Source organism: Nerophis lumbriciformis, linkage group LG22 (genome assembly GCF_033978685.3).
Source record: "Nerophis lumbriciformis linkage group LG22, RoL_Nlum_v2.1, whole genome shotgun sequence".
Classification (NCBI taxonomy): Eukaryota; Metazoa; Chordata; class Actinopteri; order Syngnathiformes; family Syngnathidae; genus Nerophis; species Nerophis lumbriciformis.
Window position 1 is genome coordinate 28,600,135 of NC_084569.2, and position 23,254 is coordinate 28,623,388.

At 38.6% G+C, this 23,254-nt stretch overlaps 1 protein-coding gene across 5 annotated transcripts in view; it reads left to right on the plus strand.

Annotated features, from left to right (window-relative positions):
- LOC133615217 (choline transporter-like protein 2) overlaps window positions 1-23,254 on the plus strand; it is a 96,028-nt gene that overhangs the window by 53,945 nt on the left and 18,829 nt on the right. For all 5 annotated transcript variants that reach the window (XM_061973623.1, XM_061973624.2, XM_061973622.1 and 2 more), the window contains exons 8-20: window positions 1,330-1,450; window positions 1,579-1,662; window positions 1,756-1,868; window positions 7,420-7,551; window positions 10,706-10,805; window positions 14,629-14,721; window positions 14,893-14,977; window positions 15,094-15,356; window positions 15,429-15,523; window positions 19,958-20,061; window positions 20,131-20,204; window positions 20,290-20,360; window positions 20,552-20,640. In XM_061973623.1, the coding sequence (XP_061829607.1) occupies window positions 1,330-1,450; window positions 1,579-1,662; window positions 1,756-1,868; window positions 7,420-7,551; window positions 10,706-10,805; window positions 14,629-14,721; window positions 14,893-14,977; window positions 15,094-15,356; window positions 15,429-15,523; window positions 19,958-20,061; window positions 20,131-20,204; window positions 20,290-20,360; window positions 20,552-20,640 (1,424 nt within the window). The remainder of the gene's footprint in view (window positions 1-1,329; window positions 1,451-1,578; window positions 1,663-1,755; window positions 1,869-7,419; window positions 7,552-10,705; window positions 10,806-14,628; window positions 14,722-14,892; window positions 14,978-15,093; window positions 15,357-15,428; window positions 15,524-19,957; window positions 20,062-20,130; window positions 20,205-20,289; window positions 20,361-20,551; window positions 20,641-23,254) is intronic.

The window sequence follows — 23,254 nt, forward strand, 5'->3', positions numbered from 1 at the left end:
GTTATAGTTATTTGAATGACTCTTACCATAATATGTTACGTTAACATACCAGGCACGTTCTCTGTTGGTTATTTGTGCCTCATATAACGTACACTTATTCAGTCTGTTGTTCACTATTCTTTATTTATTTTAAATTGCCTTTTAAATGTCTATTCTTGGTGTTGGGTTTTATCAAATAAATGTCCCCAAAAAATGCGACTTATACTCCATTGCGACTTATGTTTTTTTCCTTCTTTATTATGCATTTTTGGCAGGTGCGATTTATACTCCGGTGCGACTTATACTCCGAAAAATACGGTATAACATATAGAACATGCTATACATTTACCAAACAATCTGTCACTCCTAATCGCTAAATCCCATGAAATCTTACGTGAATGAGCTAAATAATATTATTTGATATTTTATGGTAATGTGTTAATAATTTCACACATAAGTCGCTCCTGAGTATAAGTCGCACCCCCGGCCAAACTATGAAAAAAACTGCGACCTATTGTCCGAAAAATACGATACTTCTAAATCACTAATCCTCGCCTCCATGGCGACAAAGTACGTTTCTTGCAAGAATCATCCCTGTAGGACAAGGAATAGCTAAACAAGCGCTATGAGTGGATCTACACCTGGCATCCACTGTAATGATACAAAGTACAGGAGCGTATCTAGTCGATACTACTATGATTACATTGATATTTTTTATCGTCACAAAATCTTTTTTAGTTTTTTTTCATTTATATTATGTTTATAAACTCAGGAAATACGTCCCTGGACACATGAGACTTTGAATATGACCAATGTATGATCCTGTAACTACTTGGTACCAGATCGATACCCAGATTTGTGCTATCATCCAAAACTAATATAAAGTATCAAACAACAGAAGAATAAGTGATTATTACATTTGAACAGAAGTGTAGATAGAACATGTTAATACAGAAAAAAAAGCAGATATTAACAGTAAATGAACAAGTACATTAATAATAAATGTTTACAGCTTGTCCTTAATAATGTTGACAAAATAATAAAATGATAAATGACACAATATGTTACTGCATACGTCAGCAGATTAAATAGGAGCCTTTGTTTGTTTACTTACTACTAAAAGACAAGTCGTCTCGTATGTTCACTATTTTATCTAAGGACAAATTTGCAATAAAAAACATGTTTAATGTACCCTAAGATTTTTTGTTAAAATAAAGCCAATAATGCCACTTTTTTAGTCCCTTTCATTTAGAAAAGTATCGAAATACATTTTGGTACAGGTGCCAAAATATTGGTATCGGGACAACTCTGAACACATAATCTAATGTGTCTTGTTCAATTTCTGCCTAGTCACTCGCAGGTGCTTCCCAGCTTTGGGCAGTAGAGGAGGAGTGATAACTGTGGGAAACCTCTCTAAGTTTGATGATGGAACGGGAATGAGAGATGCCAAAGACCTTTTGGATGGAGTCACGTAAGTACTGGTTTTATGACGGGAAAATACAAAATCTAAATCTTTTTTCTAAAATAAAACTTTTAAGATGTGATATAAATCAAGATCACAAATGATACAAATAATAATTTTCCTTCCCCCCCGTTCAGGAATGCGACTGTGGTCATTGAAGCCCGTCAGGTGGTCATGAAGATCTTCGAGGATTACACGCAGTCCTGGTACTGGATCCTAATGTAAGCTGCCATGCCACACTTTGAAAGCTACTTGTGGACTTTAGAAACTGTTAACGAGCTTCCTTTACCGTCTCATCTCTTCACCATCTCCAGAGGTTTAGTTATTGCGATGGTCCTCAGTCTGCTCTTTATCGTCCTCCTGCGCTTCCTGGCTGGGATCATGGTCTGGGTCATGGTTGCCCTGGTGATAATTGTCATAGGATACGGTAAGACCTGATCAATAACAAAATGTCTTAGACTTAGACAACTTATACTTAGACGAACTGTATTGATCCACAAGGGAAATTGTTCCACACAGTAGCTCAGTTTCAAAGGATGGAAAGGATAATGCAGGTATTAAGTAGACTAAAAGTGTACCATAGTAGCAATATAAAATATAACATGTAATATTTACATATTATACAAACCCCGTTTCCATATGAGTTGGGAAATTGTGTTAGATGTAAATATAAACGTAATACAATTTGCAAATCCTTTTAACCCATATTCAATTGAATGCACTACAAAGACAACATATTTGATGTTCAAACTCATAAACTTTATTTTTTTTTTGCAAATAATAATTAACTTAGAATTTCATGGCTGCAACACGTGCCAAAGTAGTTGGGAAAGGGCATGTTCACCACTGTGTTACATGGCCTTTCCTTTTAACAACACTCGGTAAACGTTTGGAAATTGAGGAGACACATTTTTTAAGCTTCTCAGGTGGAATTCTTTCCCATTCTTGCTTGATGTACAGCTTAAGTTGTTCAACAGTCCGGGGGTCTCCGTTGTGGTATTTTAGGCTTCATAATGCGCCACACATTTTCAATGGGAGACAGGTCTGGACTACAGGCAGGCCAGTCTAGTACCCGCACTCTTTTACTATGAAGCCACGTTGATGTAACACGTGGCTTGGCATTGTCTTGCTGAAATAAGCAGGGGCGTCCATGGTAACGTTGCTTGGATGGCAACATATGTTGCTCCAAAACCTGTATGTACCTTTCAGCATTAATGGCGCCTTCACAAATGTGTAAGTTACCCATGTCTTGGGCACTAATACACCCCCATACCATCACAGATTCTGTCTTTTCAACTTTGCGCCTGTAACAATCCGGATGGTTCTTTTCCTCTTTGGTCCGGAGGACACGATGTCCACAGTTTCCAAAAACAATTTGAAATGTGGACTCGTCAGACCACAGAACACTTTTCCACTTTGTATCAGTCCATCTTAGATGAGCTCAGGCCCAGCGAAGCCGACGGCGTTTCTGGTTGTTGTTGATAAACGGTTTTCGCCTTGCATAGGAGAGTTTTAACTTGCACTTACAGATGTAGCGACCAACTGTAGTTACTGACAGTGGGTTTCTGAAGTGTTCCTGAGCCCATGTGCTGATATCCTTTACACACTGATGTCGCTTGTTGATGCAGTACAGCCTGAGGGATTGAAGGTCACGGGCTTAACTGCTTACGTGTAGTGATTTCTCCAGATTCTCTTAACCCTTTGATGATATTGCGGACCGTAGATGGTGAAATCCCTAAATTCCTTGCAATAGCTGGTTGAGAAAGGTTTTTCTTAAACTGTTCAACAATTTGCTCACGCATTTGTTGACAAAGTGGTGACCCTCGCCCCATCCTTGTTTGTGAATGACTGAGCATTTCATGGAATCTACTTTTATACCCAATCATGGCACCCACCTTTTCCCAATTTGCCTGTTCACCTGTGGGATGTTCCAAATAAGTGTTTGATGAGCATTCCTCAACTTTATCAATATTTATTGCCACCTTTCCCAACTTCTTTGTCACGTGTTGCTGGCATCAAATTCTAAAGTTAATGATTATTTGCAAAAAAAAAAAATGTTTCAGTTTGAACATCAAATATGTTGTCTTTGTCGCATATTCAACTGAATATGGGTTGAAATGATTTACAAATCATTGTATTCCGTTTATATTTACATCTAACACAATTTCCCAACTCATATGGAAACAGGGTTTGTATATATACAGTATATACTATATACTGATATATTGTTATATTATATTCTTATATAATATATACAATATATAACAAATCCCAATTACCATGTACAATACTACAGTATTATAGTGTGTGTGTGTGTATGTATGTATGTATATATATATATATATATATATATATATATATATATATATATATATATTAGTAGTATCTAGGCAGGACATTACACGTGTCCTTTTTAATATGTGGTGGAAGAGTGGCCGAACAGCAAAAATGAAGGTTCCAGGTTCAAATCCAGCTTTTGCCGTTGTCGCCCAAGGACACAACGCAGTGACAACAGCCACTTTGTTCCCAGTGCCACCCACATTAGTATAAATGTAGCTTAATATGAGTTTCTCAATGTAAAGCGCTATATAAATACACTTCACTTAATAGGATGCAACAGAAAGCAGAATTTATCATAAATCATCATCATCATCATTGACATTATGTTAAATTTGTAACGTGGTATGGGAAATGTGGCCACTTTGTCATTGTGGCAGACTTAAGGCCCCTAATAACGAGGTCCAATATCAGCAAAAAAGTGATTATTGTATCTAAAATCTCAGATTGCGCTCTGATACAAGCAGTCCCGCAGTGCGTTTTTACTCATGCAAAACAGCTAAATGTCCTCCGATAAGCACTAAGGATGTTCAAAACCCAAAACCAGTGAAGTTGGCACGTTGTGTAAATGGTAAATAAAAACAGAATACAATGATTTGCAAATCCTTTTCAACCTATATTCAATTGAATAGACTGCAAAGACAAGATACTTAACATTAGAACTGGTAAACTTTATTTTTTACAAATATGAGCTCATTTGGAATTTGATGCCTGCAACATGTTTCAAAAAAGCTGGCACAAGTGGCAAAAAAACTGAGAAAGTTGAGGAATCATCAAACACTTATTTGGAACATCCCACAGGTGAACAGGCTAATTGGGAACATGTGGGTGCCTGATTGGGTATAAAAGCAGCTTCCATGAAATGCTCAGTCATTCACAAACAATGATGGGGTGAGGGTTACCACCTTGGGAACAATTGCATGAGAAAATTGTCGAACAGTTTAAGAACAACATTTCTCAACCAGCTATTGCAAGGAATTTAACCATCTACGGTCCGTAATATCATCAAAAGGTTCAGAGAATCTGGAGAATTCACTGCATGTAAGCGGCAAGGCCAAACATTTACTGAGTGTTGTTAAAAGAAAAGGCCATATAACACAGTGGTAAAAATGCACTGTGCCAACTTTTTTGTGTTGCTGCCATTAAATTCTAAGTTAATGATTATTTGCAAAAAAACATCAAGTTTCTCTGTTCAAACATTAAATATCTTGTCTTTGCAGTCTATTCAATTGAATATAAGTTGAAAAGGATTTGCAAATCATTGTATTCTGTATTTATTTAACATTCACAAAACGTGCCAACTTCACTGGTTTTGGGTTTTGTATATCGTTAAGATTTTATCGATACAATACCCTTGTAAATACTGGTATTTATCGGCACTATATGTAATTTGTGGAAATAGAGATGTGAAAAAGTAGGGGTGTAACGGTACGTGTATTTTTATTGAACTGTTTTGGTACGGGGGTTCGGTTCGGAGGTGTACCGAACGAGTTTCCACGCGAACATATTAAGTAGCCGCCTCTGCTTCCTTCTGCCTCTGTCTCTGTTAGTCCTCTACACAGCACCCAGCATTGTCTCACCCACACAACCATCTGATTGGCTGTTACCGCTCTGTTTATAACCAATCAGCAGTGCGTATTCAGAGCGCATGTACTTAGCGTTTAGCAGGTAAACATCAGGCAGCGGACTCTCCCCAAATTATAATAAACACCTCCCTGTCAACTACTAGTAACATCACTATGAGCCCGTTGACCTTCTCGAAATATAAAAGGCAGTTCAGCTCGCTCACAGTCCTGGCTTGAGGTGAAGGCTAATTCGCTTTTACCGTAACGTTAGCGCGTGTGTGTGTGTGTGTTACGGACAGCAAAGCCCTGTCTGTCTGTTATTTCACTTTACCTTTTTCTGTGTTGATTGAGCTGTGTTGAAGCAGCAAAAAAGGACATTATGTTAAATGAAGAGTTTCTGTCTCTGATAGTTGATATAATAATGTAACTGCATCATTAAGCCTACATGAACTCCATGATGTTCAGGGATGAATAGTCTCTCCTATTGCTATTGTACCATTTTTTCAGCTATAGTTACATTAATCATTAGTAATGCAGCAGCCTAGTTTTGAATTGCAGGGTCCCTGCTATCACATGTTGATAAAAATATAACATTTACATAATAAAAATCAACTACAGGCTTCCCAAATGCTGTAATAAATTAAGCATGATGAGTTGACTTGAAACTGTTTAATGTTGCACTTTTTATATGTAGAAGAAAGTTTTGTCATTTAATTTAATCTGAGCAACAACTTGAGGCAGTTTAATGTTGATTAACGTGGGCAGATTTATTATAGTGTTCCCAATGTTAAAATGATAAAGCCATAGTTTACAAATTTGGTAAATAAATAACCAAAAAATGTATATTTTGTTTTCTTACTGTACTGAAAATGAACCGAACCGTGACCTCTAAACCGAGGTACATACCGAACCGAAATTTTTGTGTACCGTTACACCCCTATGAAAAAGTGCATTTTAATTAGCATTTCTATAAGCACAAGATGTTAAACACCTTCAACATGATGTAGTGTAACATCTCAGAGCAGGAAAGTATTTTATCAACAGCTGTTTTTTTGTTTAAGTCTTAAACAAGTCAACTATGTGTGCAGTGCAAGGTGAAATACAGTCATGTCGTCATCTTGTAAAGAGCACACAGATCCATCACTCAGTTTCTATTCATTACATTGTAATGAATAGAAACAGAGTTCAATTACACTCAGCTGGAAATACAATTTGTATATGGCATTCATGTGCAGAGAACATACCTTGTACATGATATATCAAATATATTGTGTAAATCAATTCAAACAATTAGCATGTAATGTGGGTGTGCATTTTGTAACAATAGGAATTATTTGTGTTAGTTGCACAAGGGCGGACTATGTTGTGAAGATTAATTTTAAGTCCTTAATGAATGAAAAATCCTGCACTGCAAAAAGTCAGTGTTCAAAAACAAGAAAAAAAAAATAATTAGGGGTATTTTATTTGAACTAAGCAAAATTATCTGCCAATAGAACAAGAAAATGTGGCTTGTCAAGACTTTCCAAAACAAGTAAAATTAGCTGACCTCAATGAACCCAAAAATACCTTTTAAAATAAGCATATTCTCACTAATAAGTACACTTTTCTTGGTAGAAAAACAAATGAGACCTTTTTGCTCAATATGTTGAAAAATATTCTTAAATTAAGTAAATGCTAGTGCCATTATCTTGACAATGATAATTACTTTTTTTTCATGCTTGAAGTAAGAAATTATTACTTTAAAAAAGTAGTTTTATACTTGTGAGTGTTGATGACACTGCTTTGCAACAGTTGATATTCTAGTTTCAAGCATGTTTTACTCAATATAGGTCATAAAATATCAGCAACAAGCTGTAATATCTTACTGAGATCATTTAGGACCAAAACAATTAAAACACGATCATAAAATCTGCTTAGTGAGAAGAATTATCGTATCAAACAGAAAATAAGCAAATATCACCTTTTATTTGAGGAATTTAATCTTACTTAGATTTCAGTTTTTGCAGTGTGAATGACACGTATTTTATGAAATTTCTCCAAATAACCATAATACTGGAAATGTATGTGTTCATTTAGGTATCTTTCACTGCTACATGGAGTACGCCCACCTGAAGGGGGAGCCCGGCGCTGATGTGACTCTACAGGATCTTGGTTTTCAGACGGACTTCACGGTCTACCTTCAGATCAGACAGACCTGGCTGGCCTTCAGTAAGTTGCACAGTACAGTTCGTTTTGATACCATCCGCCATAGTTTTCATTAACCAGGGTCCCTGCAGGTCATTGAAAAGTTTTGAAGACGACTTTCGGTTTAAAGCCTTAAAAACTCTTAAATAGTTTGGGATGTCTTGGAATTTTGAAGGAGCGGTATGAAGCTTGATATGGGAGCGTCCATTTTTCACGTATGTTTTTTTAACCACAGTTTTATTCGTTGCAGCGTAACAAAATGTTGCAAAATATAAATAACTGCTGGCTGGAGAACGGCTAAGGTCCTCTTAGCTGCCCGGTCAAGGTGCCTGATGTAAAAACATGAAACGTCACAGTTATTTCACTAAAACCGTAATACTAGGAGATTTATAACAGGATCTTTTGGGGGCAGCAATAGTTCAAGAACTAAAAGGTTTTTGGAGGAGGTGTGGCGGTGTTACAGTGAGAAAGAGATGCGTTAAACAGTGTTGCAAAGTCCACTTTGGACTTTTTGTCCAAAGTTGCATGCAAATCCTGGTAGTCTAGTCTTGTTTTTGAACCTGTCGTTGCTTATTTGGGCTTGTTTGTGTGGTACCTAGTTTTTTTGCTTTCTCCACCCCTGTTTCCTGGATATCGTGCCCGGGAACAGTTAACCTTCACTGAATAGAATAGTTTTATTGTCATTAATACAGTGAACAGGTTCAAAGAACAACGGAATTGGAGCAGATCCCCTAAGGTGCAAACACAATCATTTGGTAATATAAATGGTAAAAAAAGATAAAAAAGAAGATCTATATATATAGGAGGTGTTTAGGGCACGTCCGACCGGTAGGAGGCCGCGGGGAAGACCCAGGACACGTTGGGAAGACTATGTCTCCCGGCTGGCCTGGGAACGCCTCGGGGTCCCACAGGAAGAGCTGGACGAAGTGGCTGGGGAGAGGGAAGTCTGGGCTTCCCTGCTTAGGCTGCTGCCCCTGCGACCGGACCTCGGATAAGCGGAGGAAAATGGATGGATGGATGGATATGTATGTATGTATATATATATGTGTGTGTGTGTGTGTGTGTGTGTGTGTGTGTATGTATGTATGTACAGTATGTATGTGTGTATGTATGCATGTGTATATATATATATTTCACTGCTGGACTCTAGAAAGAAGTTTCGCAGCCTCCGAAGCAGAACCTCCAGGTTCTGTAACAGCTTCTTCCCTCAGACCGTAAGACTCTTGAACGCATCATAATTAAATTAAATTATCCCCTCAACTCCCCCCAAAAAGGATTAACTCGCTGGAATAAAAAAGACAATATAACATACATCCAAAAACGTGGACGCATGTGAAAAAGTGCAATATATTTATCTGTACAGTAATCTATTTATTTATATATATTTATATATATTTATTTTATATATATATTTGACTATTATTTATACATATTTATTTATTTATATATGCACCTTATTGCTTTTTTATCCTGCACTACCATGAGCTTATGTAGCGAAATTTCGTTCTTATCTGTGCTGTAAAGTGCACATTTGAATGACAATAAAGTGTGTGTGTGTGTGTGTGTGTGTGTGTGTGTGTGTGTGTGTGTGTGTGTGTGTGTGTGTGTGTGTGTGTGTGTGTGTGTGTGTGTGTGTGTGTGTGTGTGTGTGTGTGTGTGTGTGTGTGTGTGTGTGTGTGTGTGTGTGTGTGTGTGTGTGTGTGTGTGTGTGTGTGTGTGTGTGTGTGTGTGTGTGTGTGTGTGTGTGTGTGTGTGTGTGTGTGTGTGTGTGTGTGTGTGTGTGTGTCTTGTTTCTATCATGGAAACAATCACTGGCAGCAGTTGGGTTGGATCAGGATATTTCAAATCTAGACAAATGTGTTGTGAAATACTCTATGTAACAATATTGTATTTAGTTTAGCTTGTTTTTATTAACATTTCATAAGGTGGTGCCATACCTTCATGCTTTGGCAGCGATATCCCCATTTTGAACTTTTTGTCATTAAAAAGATGTTTGCGTCCCTATAAATACTACGCAGGCTCTGGATAACCTTCCAAAAAACATTTTTTTAATAATACTGAAACAAAATTAAAAATAATATTAATAAAATGCACATAAAAGTACAACTAGAATTAAAAATGTGACATCTAACAATATAGTATTACACCACATTGTTACCTTAATATGTGCATTCAGATAGTTAAGTAAAACATTACATGAAACACTTAAGTAGTCTTAGTCTATAAATGTGATATTATACCGTAGTACGATGATATTGTGGAATCATCCCCCCCCCCCCCAAAAAAAAGACTTGGTAAAAGTGCCATAGTGTGTAAAATGAAGGGGGATAAATACCCACTTACTGTAATTTAAGACAAACTTAATGCTCAAATGTTCTAATCATATTTATTACTACAAACATGTATTATTAAGTGCACACAATTGTGCGGAAACATCTACTGTTTCAAGCAAATATCTGGACAATTTAACTTTTAATAATGTAAGTACCTGTTTAGCTAAGATGGCTACAAATATATTTTCTGGGTGATGGTTTTTTAAGTAGCTTGAGATGAAGATGGCGCTTCAGTGCGCAGACCTCCGCTAAAGAAGTCTTTTTCGCCAGGGTTTGCTTGTCCGTTTGTTAGCAACGTAACTCAAAATCTAATCGATAGACTTTGAGGAAATGTTCATGAAATGTCTGCATAAAAGATTCCTTTTGTCCACTCCGATTACACTTTTGCCGCATGCTTCCCGGGCAGGGGACTATGGGGGATGTAGTTTATTTTTAGACCGGCCAATGCAAAAGCGCCAGAAAAAAACTACACTCGCTAAGTTTTCGATTCATACCGTCAAGACGTTATGGCATTATTGTGATCATTTTGAAGCGCAATACCACATTAGCTACAATACCGTTATACCCGTTATATATAATATGCGGATATTTTAAAACGGTAAGTTTTCATTTAGGTACCTCTACCAACCGCATAGGTAGGGTACCCAGAGATGGAGCAAGGCAATGAAGGCTGTTGATGGGTCATGAAAAAAATCCTCACTTGCATGCTCCTATTGTTGAATGAATTGGCTGGTTACACTGTACTTTTATGTGACATTGTTTACATTCTGTATTCTATCACTGCAGAAATGTGAAGTGTAAATATGGCTTTAGATGTTTCTACTAACGCTGCCTTCTCTCACTAGTGATCATCCTCGCCATCGTGGAGGTCATAATCATCCTACTGCTCATCTTCCTCAGAAAAAGGATCCTAATTGCCGTAGCACTCATCAAGGAAGCCAGCAAGTTAGTAGAATCCACATCTGAACTGTACATCCCCTGGCAAAAATGATGGACTCACCAAATTTTCTCATCCAGGTGTTTAATTTTGTGTAAAAAAAAAGAAGCAAATAACAGACATGACACAATATTATAGTCATTTCAAATGACAACTTTCTGGCTTTTAGAAACACCAAAATAAGCCAAGAATATAAATTGTCGTAGGCAATAACAGCTTCATTTTTAGATTAAAAAATATGGAATCATTCAATTCTGAGGAAAAAAAGATGGAATCTCCCTGTAAATTGTCATTGCCAAAGCTAGTAAATTGTCATTGCCAAAGCTAACACCTGCATCAGATTAAATCTGTTTATTAGTGTGCGGTTTAAAAAAAGTATTTACACCTTAGAGAGTTGTTGCACCAGATGGCTTGACATGAATCATGGCTCCAACTGGGGCTGGGCGATATGGCCTTTTTTTAATGTCTCAATATTTTTAGGCCATATCACGATATGGCCTAAAAATATACCGTATTTTTCGGACTATAAGTCGCAGTTTTTTTCATAGTTTGGCCGGGCTCCAGTGCGATGTATATGTTATTTTCCTTCTTTATTATGCATTTTCGGCAGGTGCGACTTATACTCCGGTGCGACTTGTACTCCGAAAAATACGGTATATCTCGATATTTTGCCTTAGCCTTGAATGAACACTTGATACATACAATCACAGCAGTATGATGATTCTATGTGTCTACATTAAAACATTCTTGTTCATACTGCTTTAATATATGCTCATTTTAAACTTTCATGCAGAGAGGGAAATCACAACCAAGTCAATTGAGCAAAACTGTATTTATTAAACAGTGGCACAAACATTCATGTCATTTCCAAAACAGAAAGTGCAAGATTGTCAGAGACATTTTAAAACAAGCTATAAGTGCACTTTTGTGCATGATGACACACAAGATATTTCAATAAGTGTCACATAAAAATGAGCTGCATATCAAATAGTATATGTCCTACGGTGTTGATGTGGAAATAGTTGCTTCGGCATTTAGTTGGTGTGGCACCGAACGGAGATGTTGACATGATGTAAAGACATATTCCCGCTTGAAGCCAAACCACCGCCAGACGATGGACCCGGTGCTGTTTTTCTTGGGAATTAATTATACCTCCATTTGTTACCATATTTGCATCTTCTTTCTCTCGTATTACCACTCAAACCACACCGTTAGCTGTTAGCATCACAGCTAACGTTACCATGTCGCTTCCTCTCGCTCCGCGGGAGCGTGTGACGTTGCTCACATGACCGTATGTGACGTATGTAAGAAGGTGCGCTTGTTTTAAAGTCTCTGTCAGAGGGAGAGACAGGAAAGAGTGAGAAACGCATGCAGTTTAATGCCCCGCAGCTAAAAGCAACTGCGTGAGAACGTATACTCGAATATCACGATATAGTCATTTTCTATATCGCGCAGAAACAAACCCAGCCCTAGCTCCAACGCAAGAGATGTCATTTGAAATACAGGAGAGGAATATTGAACAACGTGTAAAATCTGGATCAAGTACACACATTGGAAGGTTGTAAAAGTCAAGCGTACTGGTAGACCGAGGAAAACATCAAAGAATCAAGACAGTAAACTTTGAAGCAATTTGTCCTGAAAGCAGAAAATGCACAGCAAATCAAATGAAGAAATGGGCAGAAATTGGAGTCACCATCTGTGACCGAAATGTAAAAAAAACGCCTAAAGGAAAAGAGCTTTAAATACTGAAAAGCTAAACGAAAGCTGTCATTAACACCTAAACAGAAACAAACAAGGCCACGGTGGGCTAAAGAAAAATAATGGACTACGAATGACTGGATGAAAGTCATATTCAGTGATGAATTGCAAATCTGCATTGGGCAAGGTGATGATAGGAGAACTTTTGTTTGGTGGCGTTCCAATGAGATTTACGAAGACAACTGCCTGAAGAAAACATGCACAATCCACAGTCATTAATGCTATGGGCTGCATGTCAGGTAATGATGGCTGTCATCACATCTTCAATGAACGCCCAAGCTAACATTGACATTTTGGACACTTTTCTTATTCCATCAATCAAAAGGATGTTTGAAAGACATTTTTCAAGATGATAATGCATCTTCCAATAGAGCAAAAACTGTAAAAACCTTCCTTGAATAAAGATACATAAGGTCAAGTTAGCACTTCCAAAACCCTCAAATCTAAACTCCAAAAATCCCAGAACAAGCTAGTCAGATTACTTCTAGACCTCCACCCCAGATCCCACCTCACTCTTACCCACTTCTCCAAAGTGGGCTGGCTCAGGGTGGAGGACAGAGTAAAACAATTTGCACTGAGCCTCGTCTATAAAATCCGCTACATCTCCCTGATACCGAAGTACATGTCAAACTACTTCCTTAACGTAAATGACCGCCATAACCACAACACCAGGGGGAGCTCCACTAACCACGTTAAACCCAGATTCCGATCTAACAAAGGTCTTAACTCATTCTCTTTCTATGCCACATCAATGTGGAATGTGCTCCCAACAGGTATAAAAGAAATGGCATCTCTATCCTCCTTCAAAACCGCAATAAAAGTACACCTCCAGGCAACTTCAACCCTAAACTAACACCCTCCCCGGATTGTTAATAATCAAATGTAAACAATCAAATGTAGATACTTTTCTTATGCCTTCTGATCTCTCTCTCTCTCTCTCTATGTCCACTACTTGCCCCCCCCCCCCCCCCCCCCCCACCGCCACACCCCGAATTGTAAATAATGTAAATAACTCAATGTATACACCCTGATGATTATCTTGTGTGATGACTGTATTATGATGATAGTATATATCTGTATCATGAATCAATTTAAGTGAACCCCGACTTAAACAAGTTGAAAAACTTATTCGGGTGTTACCATTTAGTGGTCAATTATACGGAATATGTACTTCACTGTGCAACCTACTAATAAAAGTCTCAATCAATCAATCAGTCAATGTCAGGGCCTGCAAATAGTCCGAATCTCAATCCAGTTGAAAATGTGTGGTGGAAGTACCGGTAGAAGAAAATGGTGGCTGACAAGACTCCAACCTGCAAAACTAATCTGACAACATCAATAAGAAAGGGCGGAGCAAAATTGATGAAGAGTTCTATAATCACTCATTAATTAAATCCATGCCTCAGAGACTGAAGCCCGAGGTGGTGCAACGAAGTGTGTTGTAGTCGTTTTTTTTTTTTTATTCCATAATGTCTCTTCAGAATTTAGTAATTTTCAGCTCTACTTGATCTAAAAATGAAACTGTTACTGTTACTACTGCAATTTGTTTTCTCAATTTCTTGTAGTGCTTCTTAAAGCCAGAAAGTGGCAACTTGAAGTGACTATAGTTTTGTGTCAATGACTATCTGCTTTTGCTACAAAATCCATCAACTGAATGAACATTCTCCCAGTCTGGTGATCTCATACTTTTTGCCAAGGGTTGTAGCAGGAAATGAGTAAAATGTGTGAAGACATGTTTGTTGTAACACTTTCAAAATGAAGCTACTAACTTATTTTAACTCTGAATCTGTTATTACGCAAAGTGAATGACTCAAAATGTGCATTAGCTCATCTCAGGCATCTTTTTAAATTTTTTATAAAAAGTTCCTATGACAAAGATGACTCATTTGAGTAGTAACAGGACTGGAACTAAGTGCCTTTTTTGCATAGACTTAGCAAATACATGGTATTTATGCTAATAGAATACATTCAATAGCATTAAAATTAGTAAAAATTAATAAGGTAACAGTACTGTGCTGAAAGAGAGTAATGTTCAAATATACTTTTTAATGGGTGTTGCTAATGTGTTCCTAGGGCGATTGGACATGTGATGTGTTCCCTTTTATACCCACTCTTCACTTTTCTGCTCCTGGCCCTGGTCATCGCCTACTGGGCAGTGACTGCTGTGTATCCTTTCTTGTTGAGAGATTAAACCCGTGGTCGCATTCACAGCCTTGACAGGAAGTACGGCTTCTTGGCCAGACATCCCAGAGTCACTGAAAAGAATGGAATGGGCGTTTTTGGAATTTTTCCGACCTAAATCTCTCCGTTATTGTAGTCCTTGACATAACTGTTCAGCTTCCTGTCTACCTCCAGCGAGCCCATCTACAAGGTGATCAATGAGACCGCGTGCCAGCACTCAAGGAAAACATGCGATCCGGCCGTGAGTTGTCTTTTCTGTCTTTTATGTTGGAGAGTCCACACATTTTTCCTCTTTTCAGGTGCTTTTGTACAATGTGGAAACACCAAATCCAAATGTTATCTGACCTCTTTCTGCAGAACTACTCGAGCTCCACCATGAAACAAGAGTGCCCTGAATCGGAGTGTCATTTTGCCTTTTACGGCGGAGAGACCCCTTACCACAAATACTTGATCGGCCTGCAGTTCTACAACGTCTTCCTCTTCTTTTGGTGCGCTAACTTCGTCACTGCGCTGGGTCAGATGACCCTAGCCGGGGCCTTTGCTTCCTACTACTGGGCTTTTGACAAGAAAAAAGACATGCCTTCCTTCCCAGTCTTTTCGTCCCTCGGTAGATCTCTCAGGTGTGTGTTTTGCGTGTGACGTTTAATTTGTATGCTAACTTCCCGTTGTTCTAATAACACTTTGTGTTTCAGGTATCACACAGGAACTCTGGCGTTTGGCTCTCTGATCCTTTCAATAATCCAGATCATCAGGGTTTTGCTGGAGTATCTGGACCATAAACTGAAAGGTTTGTCAAACTGTGAACAAATTAAAGGATTCCCTACAGTTCTGCGCAATAGTATTAGGAAATATTCATGTTGCGTTTCCTTTACTTCGAAAGTTGGAGCTGGGGTTTGACATCACAGCCGAGTTATGAGCGTTCCAGTCGGAAATCAAGATGTCCACATCCACGAAAAGCTATTCTTGCGCTTGCCTCGTACAAACTTCTAGACAAATATGCGGTCTTTCTGCAACCTTAAGATGAAGATGCAACACGAAGACGGCATTGTTAAAGGGGAACATTATCACCAGACCTATGTAAGCGTCAATATATACCTTGATGTTGCAGAAAAAAGACCATATATTTTTTTAACCGATTTCCGAACTCTAAATGGGTGAATTTTGGTGAATTAAACGCCTTTCTAATATTCGCTCTCGGAGGGATGACGTCACAACATGACGTCACATCGGGAAGCAATCCGCCGTTTTCTCAAACACCGAGTCAAATCAGCTCTGTTATTTTCCGTTTTTTCGACTGTTTTCCGTACCTTGGAGACATCATGCCTCGTCGGTGTGTTGTCGGACGGTGTAACAACACGAACAGGGACGGATTCAAGTTGCACCAGTGGCCCAAAGATGCGAAAGTGGCAAGAAATTGGACGTTTGTTCCGCACACTTTACCGACGAAAGCTATGCTACGACAGAGATGGCAAGAATGTGTGGATATCCTGCGACACTCAAAGCAGATGCATTTCCAACGATAAAGTCAAAGAAATCTGCCGCCAGACCCCCATTGAATCTGCCGGAGTGTGTGAGCAATTCAGGGACAAAGGACCTCGGTAGCACGGCAAGCAATGGCGGCAGTTTGTTCCCGCAGACGAGCGAGCTAAACCCCCTGGATGTCTTGGCTCACACCGTCCCTTATGCCACCGAAGATGATCAAGAGAAGAATATCGACCCTAGCTTCCCTGGCCTGCTGACATCAACTCCAAAACTGGACAGATCAGCTTTCAGGAAAAGAGCGCGGATGAGAGTATGTCTACAGAATATATTAATTAATGAAAATTGGGCTGTCTGCACTCTCAAAGTGTATGTTGTTGCCAAATGTATTTCATATGCTGTAAACCTAGTTCATAGTTGTTAATTTCCTTTAATGCCAAACAAACACATACCAATCGTTGGTTAGAAGGCGATCGCCGAATTCGTCCTCGCTTTCTCCCGTGTCGCTGGCTGTCGTGTCGTTTTCGTCGGTTTTGCTTTCATACGGTTCAAACCGATATGGCTCAATAGCTTCAGTTTCTTCTTCAATTTCGTTTTTGCTACCTGCCTCCACACTACAACCATCCGTTTCAATACATTCGTAATCTGTTGAATCGCTTAAGCCGCTGAAATCCGATTCTGAATCCGAGCTAATGTCGCTATAGCTTGCTGTTCTTTCCGCCATGTTTGTTTGTGTTTGCTTCACTATGTGACGTCACAGGAAAATGGACAGGTGTTTATAACGATGGTTAAAATCAGGCACTTTGAAGCTTTTTTTAGGGATATTGCGTGATGGGTTTTAACCATTCTGAAATTGTGATAATGTTCCCCTTTAAGCAAAGTAGTACGTAGGTTAACACACGGAAATAATTTACGCATTGGGCAAAAAACAATTTTGGCCAGGGGATATACATGCATATGTATATTTACTATAATAATGGATATACTGTATATTTATTAGAATTATATATTAAAAGCATGTGAAAGTCTCAGCCTTCCCGGTAAGGTCTATTCAGGTGTACTGGAGAGGAGGCTACGCCGGATAGTCGAACCTCGGATTCAGGAGGAACAGTGGTTTTCGTCCTGGTCGTGGAACTGTGGACCAGCTCTATACTCTCGGCAGGGTCCTTGAGGGTGCATGGGAGTTTGCCCAACCAGTCTACATGTGATTGTGGACTTGGAGAAGGCATTCGACCGTGTACCCCGGGAAGTCTTGTGGGGAGTGCTCAGAGAGTATGGGGTAACGGACTGTCTAATTGTGGCGGTCCGCTCCCTATGTAATCAGTGTCAGAGCTTGGTCCGCATTGCCGGCAGTAAGTCGAACCCGTTTCCAGTGAGGGTTGGACTCCACCAAGGCTGACCTTTGTCACCGATTCTGTTCATAACTTTTATGGACAGAATTTCTAGGCGCAGTCAGAGCGTTGAGGGGATCTGGTTTGGTGGCTGCAGGATTAGGTCTCTGCTATTTGCAGATGATGTGGTCCTGATGGCTTCATCTGGCCCAGATCTTCAGCTCTCATTGGATCGGTTCGCAGCCGAGTGTGAAGCAACTGGGATGAGAATCAGCACCTCCGAGTATATGGTTCTCGCCCGGAAAAGGGTTGGAAACAGCTCCGGGTTGGGGAGGAGATCTTGTCCCACCCAAGTGGAGGAGTTAAAGTACCTCGGAGTCTTGTTCACGAGTGAGGGAAGAGTGGATCGGGAGCTCGACAGGCGGATCGGTGCGGCGTCTTCAGTAATGCGGACACTGTATCGATCCGTTGTGGTGAAGAAGGAGCTGAGCCGGAAGGCAAAGTTCTCAATGTACCGGTCGATCTGCGTTCCCATCCTCACCTATGGTCATGAGCTTTGGGTTATGACCGAAAAGACAAGATCACGGGTACAAGCGGCCGAAATGAGTTTCCTACGCCGGGTGGCAGGGCTCTCTCCCTTAGAGATAGGGTGAGAAGCTCTGTCATCCGGGAGGAGCTCAAAGTAAAGCCGCTGCTCCTCCACATCGAGAGGAGCCAGATGAGGTGGTTCGGGCATCTGGTCAGGATGCCAACCGAACGCCTCCCTAGGGAGGTGTTTAGGGCACGTCCGACCGGTAGGAGGCCGCGGGGAAGACCCAGGACACGTTGGGAAGACTATGTCTCCCGGCTGGCCTGGGAACGCCTCGGGGTCTCACAGGAAGAGCTGGACGAAGTGGCTGGGGAGAGGGAAGTCTGGGCTTCCCTGCTTAGGCTGCTGCCCCCGCGACCCGACCTCGGATAAGCGGAAGAAGATGGATGGATGGATGGAGCATGTGAAAGTTCAACTTCTTCTTTGTTTATCTTCGTGACAGCTTCCTTAAAGGGGAACAGCACTTTTTTCTTTTCATTTTGCCGATCGTTCACAATCATGATGACGGATGGATTTATAAAAAAAAAAGAAGCATTCTAAATATTAAACTCAATCAAAAATCTGCTTACAATGGAGTCTATGGGAGCCGTTCAGTTCTGCCTATAGAGCCCCTAAAAAACAACAAAACTCCTCCATTAGGGTTTTATATATATGATGTAAGTATATATGTAATGTAGTAACATGCACATTCATAATGACATTTCATTTACATATTTTGATCATTTTAGGCATAAGCGGCGCATTTATTTCAAAAACGCATCACGTTTGCTTTTTTTTCTTCTTCACTGATTACTACTCACTGCAAACTTTGAGAGCCAACAAACATAATAAAACATCACTTACTGTGCAAGTTCAGCTGTCATTACGATTCCGACTGCTGGGATGTTCATATATTCCCATTTACAAAACACAAAACCAGTGAAGTTGGCACATTGTGTAAATGGTAAATTAAAACAGAATACAACAATTTGCAAATCCTTTTCAACTTATATTCAGTTGAATAGACTGCAAAGACAAGATATTTAATGTTTGAACTGAGAAACTTTTTTTTTTTTTGCAAATAATTATTAACTTAGAAATCATTGGCAGCAACACATTGCAAACAAGTTGGCACAGGGGCATTTTTACCACTGTGTTACATGGCCTTTCCTTTTAACGAGACACAGTAAACGTTTGGGAACTGAGGAGACCAATTTGGGAACTGAGGAGACCAATTTTTGAAGCTGTTCAGATGGAATTCTTTCCCATTCTTGCTTGATGTACAGCTTAAGTTGTTCAACAGTCCGGGGTCTCCGTTGTGGTATTTTAGGCTTCATATTGCGCCACACATTTTCAATAGGAGACAGGTCTGGACTACAGGCGGACTCTTTTACTATGAAGCCACACTGTTGTAACACGTGGCTTGGCATTGTCTTGGTGAAATAAGCAGGGGCGTCCATGAAAAAGACGTTGCTTGGATGGCAACATATATTGCTCCAAAACCTGTATGTAACTTTCAGCAAGTATTTTTTCAGTCAAAACAGAAAGAAGGAAAACATTTAGTAAAAAAAAAGATAATGTACTCGACTTTCGCGGGCCACATCAATTAATGTAGCGGGCCAAATCTGGCCCCTGGGCCTTGAGTTTGACACATGTGTACTATAGTGTCCCACTGGGGTCCGATATCCTTTTTAAAAGCTCTGAAATGGACAACTGTTGATAGTTATAAATTAAAAATGTCAGAATGGTTGGGTTTTTTTGCGAATTTGTTTTAAATTCTTAATAGAAGTGACAACTTTCTTGATGTTAAAGGCATATGTCCTGCAACTGTTTCCCCTCCTAGGTGCCCACAACAAGTGTACCAGGTTCCTCCTGTGCTGTCTGAAGTGCTGCTTTTGGTGCCTGGAGAAATGTATCAAGTTCCTCAACAGAAATGCCTACATCATGGTGAGTGGTGTGGTCCAGCTCAGATTGGAACTGTTTGTTGTTGTTGTAATGTTCACATTTGGCCTCTAGGTGGCAATATATGGCAAAAACTTCTGCACTTCTGCCCGGGATGCCTTCTTCCTTCTCATGAGGAATTTGATCAGGTTCATGTTTTTTACATTTGAAAGCTCTTATTGGTAAGTTCCTGTGTATTGTGCAATCTTTAAAATATGTTCTGCTCGTTCATAGGGTGGCTGTGTTGGACAAAGTGACAGATTTTCTCTTGTTTTTGGGCAAACTGCTCATCGTCGGACTCGTGGGTGAGTGTTTGATGTGTTCTTCATGCTTCAGTAGAAGAAAAATATCCCCCCGCCCCACCAGGCATTTCTCTTTAAAAGCAGAGTGTACATATTCACAAGGATTATATAACGGTTAAATAACTAGATGCAGGCAATGAGAGTGACTGATTTTTAACAGCTGGACTATTAAACTTTTGTGTGTTGTCTTTCAGGAGTCTTTGCTTTCTTCTTCTTCTCGGGGAGAGTGAAGGTCTTTGCGGACACTGCACCCAATCTCCACTATTACTGGGTGCCCATACTGGTATGACGTTTTTTTTGTACTCAAGACAACATATTAACATCTTAAAATAAGAAATGCATTTGAAAATATATTGCACATCGAAAAATAATTAAATTGTTATTAAGTTAAAAAGCAATTGAATATATTGCAAATAGAAATAATTTAAAAAGGTAAACATTTTAAAATATATTGCACATGGAAATACAATTGAGATTGATTTTTAATTACAAAGATACACAAAACTGAGGTAAAAATTTTGAAATATACATTTAAATACATCTAAGTTAGAAATTTGGAAATATATTTTACATGGAAATATAATTAAGTTAAAAATGATTAAATCTATACTACATTTAATATAATTTTAAAAAGTTGTAATACATTGCACATCAAAGTATAATTAATCAAATTTGCATATATTTTGCAAATAAAAAGTAAATATATTGTGCATAGAAAAATAATTTTAAAAGGTAAACATTTGAAATTATATTGCACATAGAAATACAATTGTTTTTTTAATGACACAGATACACAAAACTGAGTTAAAAATGTGGAAATATATTGCACATAGAAATATGATAAGTTAAACCCTTAAAATCTGGTGTAAATAGAAACATAATTAGATAAGGTAATTTTCTAGCTATATTGCACATAATTAAAATGTTTAAGTATAATGTACAATGAAATTTGATTAAATAGGTTAAAACATTTTAAAATACATTGCACATAAATATGAATAATACACATATATATATATATATATATATATATATATATATATATATATATAAATATATTGTACATAGAAATATAAATAAATAAGTTAACTAATGTAAACATATTGCACTTAGAGATTAATAAAGTAAAACTTTTTGAAATATTCGCACTGTAAAGTATGATTAAATAAATTACACGTTTTGAAATGTATATTTAAGATGGATATAATTAAGTTTAAAGTTTTTAAATATTGCACTTAAATATGAGTTAGTTTTTTAAACATATAGTACATTTAAATATATCTAAGTTAGAAATTTGGAAATATATTTTACATGAAAATATAATTAGGTTAAAAATGTTAATCTATACCACATTAAATATCATTTAAAAAGTTGTAATACATTGCACATCGAAGTGTAATTAATCAAGTTAAAAATGTTCAAATATATTGCACATTGAAATATTACCTATACTACACGCAGTGTTTTCACCTTCGTCAAAGTGCTGGCACTCACGACTTTCTTTGGCCCCACGATGACTTATTTTGCAGTCGTTATCATTACAAAATAGGTCACCATTGTGTAGGGTTCGTTTCTCATGCACTTGATTCCATGGAATGATGCAAACAGGTTACTATAAGTCTGTAACGGCAGTGTTGACTTGTAACATAACCATATACAAAAACCAGGGCATAATGTTGGCGAAAATGTTTTTGGAAAACCGATGTGTGACTCCAGAGGTTCTCAAACTTGAAAAGTACCACTTCAGAAAACACTTGGCTCTCCAAGTACCACCATAATGACCAACATTAAAATACAGTAGCGTAGTATGCCTTATATTAATTAAAAAAAAGAGCAGAGGGTTTATTTAACAAGTACACAGTGGAACCTCGATTTACGAACTCAATTGGTTATTGAACATGGTTCGTAAATGGAAAAGTTTGTATAGTGAAGCACCGTTCTCCATATGAAACAAAGTGAAAAAGAATGAGTTCCAGCCTCGACAAAAGTCCATATTTTAGTTAAGGTTTGTACAATTTTAAGATAATAGTAGGCGTAATACAGTACTGTGTAGCAAACATAACGTAAGGGGTGATGGAGAAACTTTCTATGTATAAAAAAAAAAAAAAAGGCAAAAACAACAAGCTGCTGCTCTGCCAACACACACAGAAGTCACAATAGTGCCCTCTCATACAAAATCCTTAACTTCAACAACCGTATTGCTACAATTATAAACATTAAAAAAAAAGAAGTTAAATCCAGCCCCATTAGGAGAGAAGCTGACGAGAAGGAACAGGAAAGCGATATACGCCTGCTCTGGCAAAAGACGGGCCTCATCACAATTAAAACCTTCTGTGCTGTGGTCATGCTTGTGAGTGCCATTAATGAACTCCTCACAAATAATTTGTTTTTTCAAACTCCACAGCAGGGGGTGTCCATTACGTCGATCGCGAGCTACCGGTCGATGGTGGAGTGTGTGTCAGTCCATCGCCAGCCAGGCATTAAAAAAATAGACCTAAAAATAAACGCTCATCTATCTTCACTAAGACGTCACTTTCATCATTTGATTGACATTCACGGCACCTGAGGATCTTGTGAGATGACGCTGGCTGCTGCCAGATCATTATTAAGAAAAAATGACCGACAGGAAGGCGATAAACACTTTTTCTTTCAACAGACTCTCTAAAGCAGGTGTCTTCAAACTACGGCCTGCGGACCGGATACAGCTCGTCAGCGTCAAAAATCCAGCTCGCGGGAAGTCCCAAGTTAAAAAATAAATAAATAAATAATTTTTTATTATTATTTTTAAAAATCTGTCCTTTCTAATCCATTTTCTACCGCTTGTTACTCTCTGTGTCTCATAACCGCTCAGGCAAATCTCAGGGTTTCCCACAGCGCTTTGTTTTGAATGGCAGGGT